We start from the raw sequence: 17,113 nt of genomic DNA on the forward strand, positions 1-17,113 counted from the left end.
GAGAGATGATCTTATGGAAAGTACCCCATGCCAATCTCTAGGTATGGTGAAGGCTATGTGATGATGTGGGGCTATTTTAATACCAATGGCCAAGGGAACTTTATCAGGATGCATAGTATCCTAAAAATAAAATAAAAAAAAATACTTAAAAATAAAATCTGCCTGCCTCTATGGGAATTTAACATAGGGGTGTCCAAATTTATGCACCCTGTATTTTAAGGAAGAATATTTATTTATTTACGATACATTATTCATTCACAAAGAAAATTGGTGTCCTTAAAGTTTGGATTTTTCCAAATGTTTTAAATTAAGGCATTAAGTTCAATTTCCAAAAGAGTGTCTAAACTTATGCATAGCACTGTAAATATTACTCCAGTAAAAGTACTCAATTTCAGTTTTACTTGAGTAAAAGTGCAAAAGTACTTATGTATAAAAGTAAAAATACTGATGATGAACAATATATTTATTCTAGTCAGCTCATTCAGACCAGATCGTTGAATCACTGAGTTGTTGACTCAAAAACTGTTGCAATTGGATCCAGTTTGTGAATGAATTGTTCAATGTTATTTATGAACCAATTCAACTGATTCACATGAAAAAATCAACTCTCGTTCGCTTTTGCGAAATAACGAGGAACGATATGTTTTTATGGAATGTAGTGGTAAAAAGTATGATATTATGCTTTGTAATGTAGTGAAGTAAAACTCAAAGTTTCCCAATATAAAAATACTCTGATACTTGAAAAATGTACTTAAGTACAGTAAAACTACTTTGTTACTATTCATCACTGGTTTTTGGTTGTAATGTCATGACTAATACAATGTCTATGAAACAGAACTCTGTGTGAAGACCTTATTCTCACATTTGATGCCCAAAACATCTTAAAAAAACACCTCCTGAAATGACTGTTTCATTAGAAGATGCCACTACGTTGCAGATTATGAATATTCTTGCATACACTCATGCGAACTGCACGCAAAAATTACTGAAAGACATTAGGTGAGACACAGTTCAAGAGAAAAGAGAAAGATTGTTTTCTTTTCTATCCAAATGTTTACCTGAGCATTAATATTAATAAATAGGCTTTCTTTCGAGGACAATAAATAATAAGATACATATGAATATCTGTTAAAATATACTGATGACTTCAAAGCAAACAGACATGGACAACGTTGAGTTTATAGTTGTTAATTTTAGTATAAGTAATTTCAGGGCTGTTTGCTTATGCTGCATTATATTAAATACACAATGAAGTATTATAGATTGAACTCTTTAATGGCAGATTTTTTTGTGGTAAATGGTTTGAACTCACCTGCACCATAGAGTTTTTAATGACTCGACTCACATCAAGTCTCCATTCGGACACATCAGGGTTGTGATCATCCAGATTGGATGAAAAGGCAAGAAGATGAGATCTGAAGTATTCTGTTTTTGGAATATAACAAAAAGTATTATATTTTTACAATTAAAAGGTGTTTTTTTGAAAATCCCAATTCATTTTGGAGAAGCTTGTGTTGCAGCATTTGTTTTTAACACGTAAATTTACTGTATGACACTTGAAATGGGTTGTGAATGCATTTAATTTCGACTTCACTTTTCCATGACGCATTTCTGAGGATATCCAATGAGAAAAATGTGGCGTGGGGCTGAATTTTTTTTTTTTTATGCATCAAGAATTAATTGCAAAATGTGTTTAGTGTTTTCTACATGATGGGCATGGTTGAAAATGAAGAGACCTTGGTGATGTTGAATTTCTGAAATAATTTTGATTTTATTGTGGAGGTGCTGTTAAATACATCTAATATTTATATTTTATTTTCAGTTAGCAAAAAAAAAAACTGCTCTTTTTAGTTGAACTCACCATGGACAGCGACGGTTTTCCTGTCTTGTAGGATGTTATTCCCAGCGGAAACCTGCACAGTGACAACACTGATTCCCTCTCGAGAGAACGTGAACGCCACACTCCCCTCCAGCGTGATCACGGGCTGTGAATACAGCGTGAAAGAGACTCTCAAGAGGATGCCCTGTCAGCATATCGCATTGAAGATGCCAACTTTATTTACATGGCAGCCGGTGAGATAAAAACGCACACAGACTGAGTCATGCACAGGTGTCCAGTGAGTGACACATGGAGAATTTACCTCTGAATTATTTCCAAACCACCAGATATAGGTGACTGTTCCCACTTGGCTTGGCCAAAGAACCACCGTCAGATTGACTTCTTTATTTTTCACAGCGACAAAAGGGGCGGAGAGATGAACCGATTCCAGCTGACCTGCTCCAAGAGAGAAAGAAAAACAAAAGTGAGGTCTGTTAACCCAGTGAAACAGTGTTCGCTAGTTCTCAAATCTTGTTCACTTCATCATATTCAAACCTGCTGTGTTAAAGACAGATGATCATGAGAGAACCCGTTTGTTTTGTTTTAGTGACAAGACTCGGTAACACTTTAACTAACAATAGACTACCACTTCGACTGTCAACTAGCAGTCATTAGACTATTAGTAGACTCTCTGCAAAAATGTTTTATTTTAAAATATATAATAAAAAAATATTTTAACCACTTTCCCGCCATTGATGGAAATTTCCAGCTTTCCGTGTTTTTACTATTATATGGTAGGGGGCGCTATGACGCATCTTCTGAAAGAGTACCAAATCTCTAAGAGATTCTAAGAGATATCATATGTAAGCACATGCATATGTAAAATAACGCGATCATCAACATTAAACAGCATATGAATCAAAACTTCCTCATGTTACTGAATGAAATGTCGACCCAGGACGAGGTCTAGGACTGAGCAACCTTAGTGGCTGTTGATGGACTCGATCTACTCCATCTATGTTTTGGTCATCGTTCTGAATGATATGGATGTAGACTTTGACAGAAACGTCATTTTCTCATATTTTTGCTCAAAATATTGCTTTCTTTATGAAACTTACCAACATTCAAGTGTTGATAAGAAAGTAATGGATGAAGCTAGAATAAAACTGTTTTGTTGTTGTTTGAAAGCAGAGGGTCTTTTTTTGTTGTTGTTTTTTTTATATTGCATATTCAGATTACAACAAAATATTCTGGGGGCCATGACATTTTTTAGAAAATGATCAAATACGCTGGCGGTGACTGCTTTAAAAAAAATGCTGGCAGGGAAAAGTTCAATTAAAATATTACTTCACAATATTACTGTTTTACTATATTTATGATCAAGTAAATGCAGTCTTGGTGAGCTTAGAAAAAAAACAAACAAACAAAAAAACACTTTCCAACCCAAACTTTTGAACGGTAGGCTGGTGTATACTGTATATTCTCATATAATTATACATATGTGGCCAAGTTATGGTGGAATGTGGTTCTTGTTTCAAAAACACAGAGTTATATTGAATGAGATTAATAAAAAAGGTAAAAGAATACAAAGTTACAACACAAACTAAACATCCTCTTAATGATTTCTCCATATATTCATTCATTCACAAATACTTCTCTTAGGGACACAGAGCCATCTGCGTGTGAATTTCAGCTCATGCACCAAGGGCCCTATTTGCATTGCCTGGCACGACAGGATTGACAGATTGGAAGCGTTTCGTCTCCCTGATCAATATGTCAGTGTGGAGGCATCTGTCTGCCTGAATGTAGCGGGGGGTGGCAAGTTCACTGAGTAGGTGGACATGAGAAAAAGGCTCGAAATTTCAATGAAAATGCTCAGATAATTGCTGATATGTGATGAGCTTCCTATAGCACAAACACAGACTGAAACCACACACACACACACACACACACACACACACACACACACACACACACACACACACACACACACACACACACACACACACACACACACACACAAGATACAAGAACTCAGGCCATCTGTTCTTAGAATGTGCTAAAATAACATCTTCCAACATTAGTACAAGACTTTGTTACATAACAGGATAGAGTAGTCTGTTCAATTATTGGCATGAAGTCTAATTCATATTCTGGCCAAGAACCACCCACGTCGACAGGAAGAGGCCATTTGACCAACATGTGAAATGACCAACCACACTTTTTCTTCTTCAAAACATTAAGGGGCAAGTACATCCAAAATGAAGCTTTTTGATGACTTTTCAAATCTTTTAAAGTTTAAATAGTCCACTTTAGACATTCTAATAATAACTACAAGTAACTTCAAGTAGCAGTCATTAGAGTATTAGTAGACTGTCTGCTTAATATCTGGAAACACTTTATTACGATTTCCCCTAAACAGACATTCTACTTACTATAACTACAAAGTTACTTTGCAAGTATGTTGACATTCTACAAACCCTAACCCTACCAGTCTACTAATATTCCAATGAGAATAAGTTGACATGTAGTGCACATTAATGAGAGTTTACTGATATGTAGTTGAAAAATTACTTGTAGTTAGAAGACTGTAGAAATAAACAGTAACCAATAATTCATTTATTTTAATAAAATACTACTCATAATGTGTACTAAGCATTGTCATATGAAGGAGCTTTAATTACAACACAACAGTTAATTGTAAGCTGTATGTATTTGATTCACTTAAAAACAATAATATATAGGAGTCATTTGTTTGGAAATCAGACCACACGGTCTGTGCTGTATGGTTTTAATTTATTTACGTCCGAATTTCATTCATACAACCCATATTCATACTATATAAAACATAATTTTTTTTTTATGGTTGCAAAGCAAGTTCAAATTCAAATGTAATACCTACTCAGACAGTATGCAATTTGGGATGCACAGTGTGTTTTATGTCATAGAGAATCATGAGACTTAGAATCAAATATTCCAAATAGTTGCAATAAAACCCCAAAATGTCTTTGATTGAAACTCTTGAATATCTTTTTAAGAATACATGCCACAAACCTCACAAACACTGCCAAATCTTCCTCAGAAGTGCTCATTGTAGTCTATACTGATATATTGTAAATAGTTTTCTCTGCAGTATAAAATTGGTACAGTACATTGTGTAAAAGTAAATCTGTCATGCTGAAAAGAACGAAGTCTTCATTCTACAGTTTTATAGCTGTTAATTATAAAGATACACTAAGTAAAGTTCATTAGACCTGTATGATACTTTGCATCCTCAAGACCTTCATTGTACACTAAAGTGTCTCTCGGCAATAACTAAGAGGGATGATTTTAATCTGGTGGTCCAGTTAGAGACTATGAGCTTGAAATCTAGATCGCTTAATGTGGAGTGCAATATGACCAAGGCCAAATGAGATCTTTCTGGTCAATAAAACATAAATGAGTTCAGAGTGCTCAGACCCAGTAGGTCTTTAAAATACATTAAGGATATAAAAGTGGAATACAATATGGCTGTCTGTATTATGCATATTGTTACACGCCCTCCCACGTCTTGGCTTACATGTTATGTGTAGGAAGAGGAGCACAGTTTCAGAGCCCAGACTGTTCTCCGCTGTGGCTGACACTCGGTAGATTCCCACATTCTTGTAGATGTGTTTAATGCCATCTTCAATAGAGCTCACGTTGGAGTAGGTGAAGGCGTTTCCATCACCGAAATCCACCGTGATGCTGGTTTTTGATCCATCACCCTGAGGAAAAAGGTAATAACATGAAACATCATTGAGTCTGACTGGAAAAAAAAAACGCATTTTTGGCGAATCTCAAAAATGTTCTGTAATTAGAGGAACTAAAACCTGTTCCTGACTACGACATTGCCAAAGCTCTGAGTACGATTCATTCAGCTGTCAGTTCCCTTTCAGTCGTCGACTGATTGGGATCACGCTTAGGGAGCCTGTCATCTTCGGGTATTGATAAAATGAGCCAACGCACACATTGGTGTGCGAGCTTTGAATCCACGCTCCGCCTCGCAGCGCTGGTATAAATACGGAAGTGGATTCACGCACCACTTGTCTTTAGCTTTGGAGCCGATCGGTCTTCATGACGGTGTCTCTGAAGAGTGTTGATTCATTCAATGATTCCAGTGATCCCAATCAGTCGTCACGTCGACTACGTCTTCATCCCCTCCTTCAGGGAACGAGGGTTACATACGTAACCAAGACGTTCATCTGCTTTGGAGGGCGTCTTCGCTGCCCAGAGCGGAGATCTACCATGGGAAAACATTGCTCTTGTGCAGGCAAAACGCTCTCAAAGAAGTTCTCAAATCTCAAACATAAAACATGCCTACTTGAGGATGAGGGTTATCTCTGTTCTTTGGGGGTTATCAGTAGATTCAATATAACTTCACAAGTCAGTTTAAATTGTTTAATTGGAGTAAACACACTACCGTTCAAAAGTTTGGGGTCAGTAAGATTGAAAAAAGGGGGGCATTTAACTCTTTCCCCGCCATTGACGGAATTTTCCGGCATTGACTTTCTCAGCTTTTTGCTCAAAATGTTTATTTTTTTTATGAAATTTACCCACATTTAAGTGTTGATAAAAAAAGAATACATGAAAACGGTCACGTTATGCGCATGCATATTACATGTTCAGTCTATATGCGCATATTTGTTCTTTACAAAGTGACATCGCCAACTACAGGCCAGGAATGAATAATACAGTTTTTTTTAATCATTTTCGCGGATCCGTGTGAATGGGTTGTTTTGACAACGTTGTCATCTGTATGCGAAAAATGCGAAGGAAAAACGTTTCTGTTTCAAGTACATAATTGTCGTGTAAATGTACCCTAAACAGGGCAGTGACAGTTTTAAACATGTTTCAAAATATTTCTTGAGCAGCAAATCAGCATATTAGAATGATTTCTGAAGGATCATGTAACACACTAGAGTAATGATGCTGAAAATTCAGCTTTACATCCCAAATTATATGGGTTAAAATAGAAAACAGTCAAGGCAGTCAACAAGGCAGAGGAAATAACAGTACCTGTGTTTTCTGTGCACTAATAGGAGTTAGATGCTATTTGAAATATTTCAGCAAAAGAAATATATAATTTTGTCAGTGAAAAGCAGTGCAGGGAACACTGAATCTGTCTGTACCTCCTCCAGGAACACAAGTAAGGTGACGTTGCTGGCCAAAGAAGCTGTTAGCTTCCCTTCGCTGGTCACTAAGTGGAGGCCGCGGGGAGCCTGGCTAGGGCACAGCTGCCTACGAGCCGTGTACTGCTCCATCACCCCACCGGTGCAGTTGTTAGACACCACCTTTCTGTACCTGCACACACACATACGTATACAACCCATTAAAAACCTATTCTCAAAACGATTCAATTAGTGTGCTTATCTGTGACAGTGAAAACACACAAAATGTCTAATGAGTCACATCAAAATCATTTGAGAATACAGATGGTGAAATTTTTTATTAACAATCTCTCACACACACACAAGCTTTCTTAGTGATCTAAATTCTGTATATATATATTAAATTTTGTCATGTTAATTCTCACTACTGGGTACAAACATACAAGATATCTACTGTAAATGTACAGAGATGCTCTTCATCAATAATAAACAATTTATGAGTTTAATATATTACATTACAAATATTTATTGAAAAATACTGGAACAGTTTTTTTAATTAATTAATTCACTATAAAAATCTAAACGGACAATTTCTTTCTTTTTTTTTTATGGAATATTGCAGCGTTTATAATAAATTATTTATTTGTGCGCATCATTATTTTATTTTAAATTCACGTGCCCTGAGAAGTAATCTTCTCTTCTCTGATGACGTGCTTACTGGCGAGAGGGTGGGATCAACCTGTCACCCGCATAAGATCGACCAATAGCAAACCACAACCATCCAATCAGTTCCTGAGGAATAAATCATATCCCGCCCTACATTTTTTTCTTGTTCAAGAAGTTGTTTTACTCAGATAATACATAACAATAGTGAAGAAAAGATTACTACAACGTCCATTTAATGCCAAACATATCTTAACTATCCAATTACGTAAATATATATAACCCCTAAGAGCATTTTCTGCTCCTAGATACAATGTAAGTGACGTCTGATTAGAAAAGCAGCACAAATTAATTCACATAAAAATAAATTAGACATATTCCTGGAACGACATTACCATCAACCAGTCATTATTGATCCAGGAACATGTTCTGCATGTGTACATCACTTTAAATGGTAAGATGAATGCGTCTCCCAAGATCTCACCCAGTGCTGTTGAGGAACGTGTGTTCTGTGATACAGGTCCGAGACATGGAGGAGGGGGGGAACCAGAATGCTGGAGTACATTTCCCATCAGTCTTTCTCTCGAAACCATAATCACTGTAACAAAAAAAACAAAAACACTTGGTTAGAACACTGGGATCACAAAACCTATCAGTCCTCCATTTATTGTTTCTAGGATCATTGACTTCTAATTACTAATAGGTAATTTTAACAATTTTAAAAACAACTAGGAGAATTAGCACTGTAAGATCCCATGCAGGAACTAAGGTTGAAGTGCTTTCATCACCAGGACTCAATTATAATATTTCATTGCAGGGCTTGAACCTACAACCTTTCAGTCACTAAACCCAGATCTCAAACCGCTAAGATAAAATCCCACTCGTCTCTCATTCGTCATTACTGGAGAAGGCCATCATAACATTTGTCTTTCATAACTCACAGACTAATAATAATAATAAAAAAAAAATCCTGCCTTTTTTTTTTTCAAAGATAGTATTTATAATGAGAAATAATATTGAATTTAATACAATAGGTCAGAATGCTATAATCACCCAGCTATGATTAGTTAGACTGAATACTTTTCACCATTATGTGGAATTACTTATATTAGCTGTATTAGTACATGTTATATTAGTACCTACATTATTATGATTGAAATGGAATAAATAATAAATTCCTTCTTACAGAGTCTCTCCAGATCCTTCAGATTCCCAGATCCATGTTGGCGCTTCTCTTCAGTTCAGCCCACTCATTTTCTATAGGGTTCAGGTCAGGGGACTGGGATGGCCATTGCAGAGCTTGGTTTTGTGCTCAGTGATCCATTTTTGTTTTGATTTTGATGTTTGTTTTTGGATCACTGTCCTGTTGGAAGATCCAACCACGGCCCATTATAAGATTTCTAGCAGAGGCTGTCAGGTTTTGATTTTGTATCTGTTGTTATTTGATCGAATCCATGATGCCATGTATCTGAACAAGATGTCCAGGACCTCTGGCAGAAAATTAGGCCCACAGCATTCTAATCTTCATTCAAATATAAACCTGACAGCCTGTGATAGAAATCTTATAACGGGCCATGGTTGGATCTTCCAAGAGGACAGTGATCCAAAATCAAAACAAAAATGGGTCACTAAGCACAAAACCAAGCATCTGCAATGGCCATCCCAGTCCCCAGACCTGAACCCTATAGAAAATGAGTGGGCTGAACTGAAGAGAAGATGCGAAGATGGGAATCTGAAGGATCTGGAGAGATTCTGTATGGAGGAATGGTCTCTGAACTCTTGTCAGATGTTCTCCAAACTCATCAGGCATTAGAGGAGAAGACTCAGAGCTGGTATCTTGGAAAAAGGAAGTTACAAAAAGTATTTAATAAAAGGAGGGAAATAATTGTTCCCAATATGTTTTGGAGAAAAACATTTATTTCATAATGTGAAATAATTCTGACCATATTTATTAATTTTCTTGACAAATTAATTATACGTTTTTTTGTTTTTTTTGCCAGTTCAAGCACTAGCATCTGTTATTCATGTCAACAATTAATAACTAATAATCTAGAGATAAAATGAACATATGTTTGAATTCAACGGCATAACAATTTTTGACAGCAGAAGAAAAATACTTGCATCCAAAAATAATTAACAGCTACATTTTCTACATTTTTAGACCTAACCGTCAGACAACAAAAGCCAAAGTTGTTTGTCCAACAATGCAACTCAACACCCCAATCAAGAAAACAAATTACACTAATTACCACAAGTTCCACAGATGCAGCCAGCTTGTGTTGGTAAACGCACAGCGTTTCACTCCCTGATTAACAACTTCACACTTGTTCCACGCGGCCTCGAGGGGCCTGCAAATTTGGAACTTTCCAGAACGGCGACATTAATAACTTTGATAATTCAGGGGGAAATGAGGGGAGAGGCCACATTTACATGACGAGGAGGAGTGTCAGGAATACAAATGGAGGGTTTAAGCCGCAAAGCGTGAGGCGTGAAATCCTACAGAAGAAAGGGTGGTGGTGACAGATGGAACAGTACCACTGAGGGACTATGTATTTTCAAGAAGAAACACGTCAATTTCCATCTATCGCTGTTTTTACGCAGCTTGACCGGTTTCCACATACTGTAGCAAAAAATCTTCTCTTCTGCAATGCTAATCTGATGAGGACTAGCCACAACTATTCCTTTATTCTGTTTTGCTTGAGTCTTGACAAAATACTGGCTACAATGCAAAATTAAAATTGGTCAACATTTCTCTTTCATTGCTCCGGAGACTTAATGGAGATCTCAGCAATGATTCATTTAAAGTCCCCCTGTGGTGAAAATCAAGCTTTTAATGTTGTTTATATGTCTATGTGGTGTTTTTAATATGCTTTTAAGACAAACCATGTGCGAATTCATGAGTCGACACTATTGCTGAGTGTTTTCTCCTTAAAACTGCAGTGAAGCAAATGCAGACTCAAAAACATGGTTTGAAATCGCTGGTGTTTCTGACGTCACAAACTACCCTGTAACCAATCAGATCAACGTGTGATCATCAACGAGTGGATCTCTGAGCTGGTGTGAGTGAGTGGAGGCGGGGCTAATTTGCATATTCATAGAACCACACATACTAAATGAGGCAAGGGTGTATAGTTTCATTCAAGCTATTTTAAGGCATGAAGACATTTTTTTCAAGGAAAAAAAACTTTTAAATATGTCATTTTGGTGTTCAAAGATGAGTTTTTAGAGATACAATTATTGACTACAGGGGGACTTTAAGTATTAACTTTGTCTCAGATCCTTCTCCTAAAATTTCCTTAGACTGTTGACATGCACTACTGTTCAAAAGTTTTGGGTCAGTAATATTTTTTTTAAAGGTTTTTGAAAGTCTCTTCCTTAGCTTACAAAGGCTGCATTTATTTGAAGAAGAAAAAAACTGTAATATTGTGAAACTTTTCAATATAACTTTTTTATTTGAATCTATTTTAAAACTAAATAAAATAATTTATTCCTGTGATGCAAAGCTGAATATTCATCATTATTACACCAGTCTTCAGTGTCACATGTCTTCAGTGAAGCATCATATTATTCAGAAATCATTTTAATATGCTGATTAACTGCTCAAGAAACATTTCTTATTATTATCATTGTTGAAAATGTTTGTGAAAACAGGGTTTTCACGGTTATTTGATTAATAAAACTAGCAAAAGATAATTTATTTGAAATATACATCTTTTGTAACATTGTAAATGTTTTTACCATCATATTTGAATATGACATATTGAATATATTTGATACTATCAGTTGAATGTGTCCTTGTTGAATTAAAATATCATTTTTATTATTATTATCTTACTGAGCAAGTATCTGCTACAGCAAAGCAGCTCAATATGTTTTAGACAACCCAATCTCAGGACAATTCGTACGTATTTTACGAGGTGGCTAATTCGTACGAATTCATACGACCTCACTCGTACGAATTTGTAAGATTTTTGCTAAATCAAGTCAAGTCAAGTCAAGTCAAGTTTATTTATATAGCGCTTTTCACAACACAGGCTGTATCAAAGCAGCTTCACAGCAATAAATTAGAACAATACATCAATGTTTGTTTCTAGTGGAACGTCTACGTTTGGTAATGCTGATCAATAGTATCGTTGATTGATTAATTAAATTAAATATCCCCAACTGAGCAAGCCAAAGGCAACAGTGGCAAGGAACCGAAAAACTCCATCAGGTGACCTAATGGAGAAAAAAAAACATTGGGAGAACCCGGGCTCAGTCGGGAGCCAGTTCTCCTCTGGCGTTTATATGCTAGAGGTCGGATTTAACTGTAAGATTAAAAGTATTATATGAATGCCTGGCTGAAGAGATGCGTCTTTAATCTAGTTTTAAACTGGGAGAGCGAGTCTGAGCAACGAACAGTATCCGGAAGACTATTCCAGAGTTTTGGTGCTAAATATGAAAATGCTCTCCCTCCTTTGGTGGATCTGGATATCCTAGGTATGACCAAAAGCCTCGAATTTAGTGACCTTAAAGAGCGCGATGGATTATAGGGTGATAGAAGATCCGTTAAATAGACTGGAGCTAAGCCGTTTAGGGCTTTATAAGTCAGTAGCAATACCTTGTAATTAATACGGGACTTTATAGGTAACCAATGTAGTGATGATAAAATCGGTGTTATATGATCATATTTTCTTGATCTAGTTAGAACTCTAGCGGCGGCATTTTGGACTAACTGTAGCTTGTTTATTGAGGATGCAGGACAACCGGCTAATAACGCATTACAGTAATCTAGTCTCGAAGTCATGAATGCATGAACTAACTTTTCTGCATCAGAAACTGATAGCATGTCACGTAGCTTAGCAATGTTTCTAAGGTGGAAAAAGGCTGTTCTTGTTACAAATGAAATATGATTTTCAAAAGACAGGTTGCAGTCTAATATAACACCCAGGTCTTTTACTGTAGAGGATGAAATCACACATATTTTACGAGTTGCCCAATTCGTATGAATTCGTACGAATGACCTACCCCTGACCCAGCCCCTAAACCTAGGCTTCACTAGGGTTTAGACAAATCGTACGAATTCGTACGAGTGAGGTCGTAGGAATTTGTACGAATTAGCCACCTTTTCCTAATTCGTACGAATTCATTTTAGAACATAGCCTGAATCTTAGAAGAAAAACATTTGTTTGCTTACCATTCAAAGTCCGACTCAGTGCAGTCACACGGCTCGGAAATCATCGTGACAGAGTAGGTTTTACCCATAACACACCTTGCTATGGCCTTCAGCTTTCGGTAGACTCTTTTGACTCCCATGAGGCAGCGTTCACCCTGCAAGGAGGATTTCAACAACATATACATACAGTACATGCCTACACATACACACACACACATTTTCTACAATAAAATTGGCATACAGCGTTCTCATTCAGGTTTATTTTAGTTCTCACATGAATAATTCATAACAATGAAGCATGTGTGTATCACCCTGAATTTAGAAAAAAAGAGAGACTGGAAAGAAGATGAGAGAAAATAGGGAGAGAGAAAAAAAAAATGTTTCCACTCATTGTACTACGTTGTTCCATATTTCATATCTCTGCAGAGTTCATTTTGTGAAAGGTTTCAGGGTATTATACCTCTCACTCACATTTCTGCTATCCAAATAGTACAGTTTTATTTCGGGCGTCGGATTTGTATGAAAGCTTGTTTCTGCCACAACATAATATAAAAAATAAATATATAAAAAGATAATTGCGACTTTATCTCACAATTCAGATTTTTCCTTTTTTCCTCAGAAATGTGAGATATATCCACAACTTTCCTGCGAGTCTTAATGGGCGTCGCCATGACACTCGATACTTCCTGTTGCCGGTATCTCAGTTCCGGTTTAGCCTAACGCTTAATAAAAATAGCACACAGGGGATACTCGCGTCGCGGTACAAACGGGTGAAACTGATTACTGACAAGTAGTAATGCTGACAGATAAGCAATGGCTCCTTGTGGCTCAACGTGTAACGTTGTCAGGTGTACAAACAACACGCGAAAACTGAAGGATTTAATGAATGGGAGTTGTTTCCAATATAAACGGACCCTCTACGCAGAAAGAGTGTTTCTTGTAACGCTATAGTACAACTGTATATATTTTTAAGTGGTATGTTTATTGTTTTCAATAATTTGAAAATTAATTCGAGAATTAACTTGAATGTGCAGCAATTTGTACAGATAGAGAGTATGTAGGCCTAGGCTACTATATTTGTTGTAGCCATTAAATACCATTTAGTTTCATATTTGTTCAAATATTATAATGTCATTTTTTCCATCTATGTTGATTATGAAAAGTGAACACCATGATAGGATGCATCGGGAGACATAGTGGGGTCAGACATGAGAAATATAGCCTATCTTAAGAAAGCTTTAAATGTCTTTAAACGAAACACTCTCTGATTATGTAATCCAAGATGCATTTCTCTCTAGGTTATAGGCGCGTTCACTACGGAGATGGCGATCGTCAACTTCATCTTTGCAGCAGACACTGACAGAAAACACTACAGAAAACACATTAAAAATCAATGCACGCGTGTCTCTGGATTTACAAATGCACATCTTGCTTATTGCACGCACACTCGGCACACATATGATGTCGAAATAACGAGATATTGTGTTGAAATAACATTATTAATAATAATAAATCTTTAATAATATTTGATTGAATGCCGAATGTTGTGCTTGTGCAATTTAATACAATTAATACTTTAATTGTGATCATTAAAATAATTGAATATTAAATATTAAGTGGCCAATTTTTGCTAATTTATTAAAAGTATTTATATGTAATATATCTAGCACCCCCTCAGCACACGTTAAAAAAATATCTGGCGCCACCCCTGGTTATAACGGCCCACGTATTAAAAATGATTGGGTCAAAATTGGGCTCGGGCTCATAATTACAGTTAATGTGTCGGGCTGGCTCGGACACAACGGGCTCAGGTAGGGTCGAGCTTGATTTTTTTGGGCCCGATCTAAGCTCTACTCCTCATTATCCAAGCAAGTTGTTTGTGCTTGTTGAGGCTCTATGATAGCGGTATCTTCAGGCTAACGTAAACCGGAAGTTCGTTACCGGCTTGTTCTACGTTGCCATAGAGATCACGGGAAAGGTCAGAGTTCGGGAAAGTCGTGGATAGTCGCAATTCTACGGAGTCCCTAAAGGGACCTTTGCAAAAATAAAAATATACAGACTTTCACGTGCGCACGAGAAACTATCACAATTCTGACATTATTTCTTGGAATTGTGGCATTTTTTTATTTTTTTTTAATCAAAACTGTGATATAAACACAATTGAAAGTTATTAAGTCTTAATTGTGAGATATAATATTTTTTTGCAATTCTAACTTTATTTCTCGCAACTGTATTTTTTTTTCCCTTTAGAATTGTGGGATATAAACATGCAATTGTGAGAATCTTTTTTGCAATTCTTTTTTTTTTTTTTTTTTTTTTTTAGAATTGTGATACATAAACTCACATTTGCAAGTTTTAAAGTCCGAATTGTGGGATAGATAAAAAAAAAATATTGTTTAATTTTTTATTCCCTGGCAGAATCAACCTTCCAATTTCCATATTTGGATAAGAGGCAAACATAAATGACTTAATTGGAGAAATTGAGAGATGAAACCATGCTGATGACCTGGGTCTGTGGTGGAGTAGTGAGTTTGACGTGTCAATTAAACTCAAGGTTCTGAGGAGTGCGGACTGGATCGACTTCATCCCTAGAGCTTCCGAACAAATGTTTTTTTTGGGGCGCGGACTGATGGGTCAGTAAACTCAAGGAGTCAGTCCTAGAGCTCCTCCTGTCCGATTTTAGGGAAAAATCGGGTCTATTGGAGACGTCAAAATAGATTTTAGGCGAGTCGAAAGATCACCACAGACACAATAAAATCCACATGGGATAATCTCACAGTATAACAAGCAGCTGTACAAAATGATACACCAGTGTTTTGCCAGTTTATCAATTTTAATTATTTTTATAACTGTCTAAAAAAAAAAGCCTAATTTATGGACAATTTTGTCAATATTCAACAAAATATGGAAAGAAAATTGCACTGTTTATCACACTTGTGTGCTTTAATGTTTAACCAGGAGTTTGTTTTGAGCGAGCCCTGGGAAAGCATGTCAGGACCAGTTAGAAAGGAATCTCATAAGATGTTCCAAATAACAAAAAGCCATTGCGACACGCTCTTTAGTTCGATCTAAATCTTTAGGACTCAACGGAGGGTTTATTATCGTGGAAAGACATGACAAAGCAGAAAGGTATCTGATCAAAACTTTACTCGGCTCCCTTAAATGTAAGGCTTGAGATGCAGAATAGAAAGTGAGTTGAGGACATTAAGGACATTAAGATGGGAAGATTCGTTTAGAGGCCGTGCGATTGTCACAAAGGAGACCAAAGGAACTTGGAGAATTTTTTTGTACCTTTAATTAAATCAGCAATTGTTGTTGCTGCTGTGGCATGAGACTCACCTTCAAGCTTGCAAACTTTTAAAAGATCACATGAACTCCACATGAAAGATTTTTTTATTTCCATTAATATGGTCATATTGCTTTAAATTGTAAATCTGACAAAAGTTTTATGCTTAAAAAAACCACCAGTCTAAGAAAGAGAGTAAACCTGATATATACAACTATGTGTGAAACAAGAATGTAACCAAGTATTCAGATTGGATATCCAGATGATAAAATGATTTCTCACCTGGTCATGTAAATCCCACGGGACATAGTCAGACTCTATGCATCTTCTGTTAAAGATAGACCTGAAGTCTATCTTTACCAGCTGCCATTCTGAGCGGTGACTGACATGACCAAAGATCCTGCAAACAAAGGCAGAACTTCAGCCACTGTATGTCTGGCATATCCAGACTCTAATGATTAGAACCATGTAGAGCAGACAGGGAAAGGAAATGCTTAGCAATGTTATCCGAGTCAAACCACATCAGTGGAAACCTGCGTCAGACTGTCAACAAAAAGTCTGAAACTCACATCGAGAGAGTTTGACACTCAAGAACAGGGTGACACTTTTAGGGCCTGTCAGAAAAAGAGCAGAAAGTATCTAGGAATATCCTATTGGAAAAACTTCATGAAATAACACTCAAAATAATTTTAGGTTGAGCTGGATTCAGAGGATTATGATGTGAAATCAGAACTGGCATGATGGTTTTAAAGATTTCTCTTTTAAAATAGGTGATTTGATACTGGAAGGTCTATAAAAATGTCACTTGATTTATCATTGCTTTATTTTTTATCGCCAAGCATCGTCAAGCATTTCATATTTACACATTTTAAACGCTTACAATTTATTCTTGTGGAAGTAAAACAGGTAATTTTGAGAAAGTTTAAAATAGGACATAAAGTCACACTGTGACATATGTGACCCGTCACGGAAACCAAGGACACAAGTCGGCAGCACAACTTTCGAGCAAAATGAGAAAGAAGCGGGTTTTTTTTCAAAATTGGTGATTTTCGTTTTTTTGC

General features: G+C 36.4%; 1 protein-coding gene across 3 annotated transcripts in view; it reads right to left on the minus strand.

The window, feature by feature from the left end:
* Nucleotides 1–17,113, minus strand: part of sorcs1 (sortilin-related VPS10 domain containing receptor 1) — a 196,841-nt gene that overhangs the window by 11,043 nt on the left and 168,685 nt on the right. For all 3 annotated transcript variants that reach the window (XR_014029825.1, XM_081360927.1, XM_081360928.1), the window contains exons 15-22: nucleotides 16,335–16,452; nucleotides 12,788–12,921; nucleotides 8,096–8,209; nucleotides 6,970–7,141; nucleotides 5,379–5,565; nucleotides 2,142–2,275; nucleotides 1,862–1,985; nucleotides 1,313–1,425 (exon numbers count right to left, since the gene is read on the minus strand). Coding sequence is in view for 2 of the 3 variants with exons in the window: in XM_081360927.1 (XP_081217053.1) it covers nucleotides 1,313–1,425; nucleotides 1,862–1,985; nucleotides 2,142–2,275; nucleotides 5,379–5,565; nucleotides 6,970–7,141; nucleotides 8,096–8,209; nucleotides 12,788–12,921; nucleotides 16,335–16,452 (1,096 nt within the window). In the remaining variant the exon portion in view is untranslated. The remainder of the gene's footprint in view (nucleotides 1–1,312; nucleotides 1,426–1,861; nucleotides 1,986–2,141; nucleotides 2,276–5,378; nucleotides 5,566–6,969; nucleotides 7,142–8,095; nucleotides 8,210–12,787; nucleotides 12,922–16,334; nucleotides 16,453–17,113) is intronic.

Source organism: Scardinius erythrophthalmus, assembly GCF_964197995.2.
Source record: "Scardinius erythrophthalmus genome assembly, chromosome: 3".
Taxonomy (NCBI): domain Eukaryota; kingdom Metazoa; phylum Chordata; class Actinopteri; order Cypriniformes; family Leuciscidae; genus Scardinius; species Scardinius erythrophthalmus.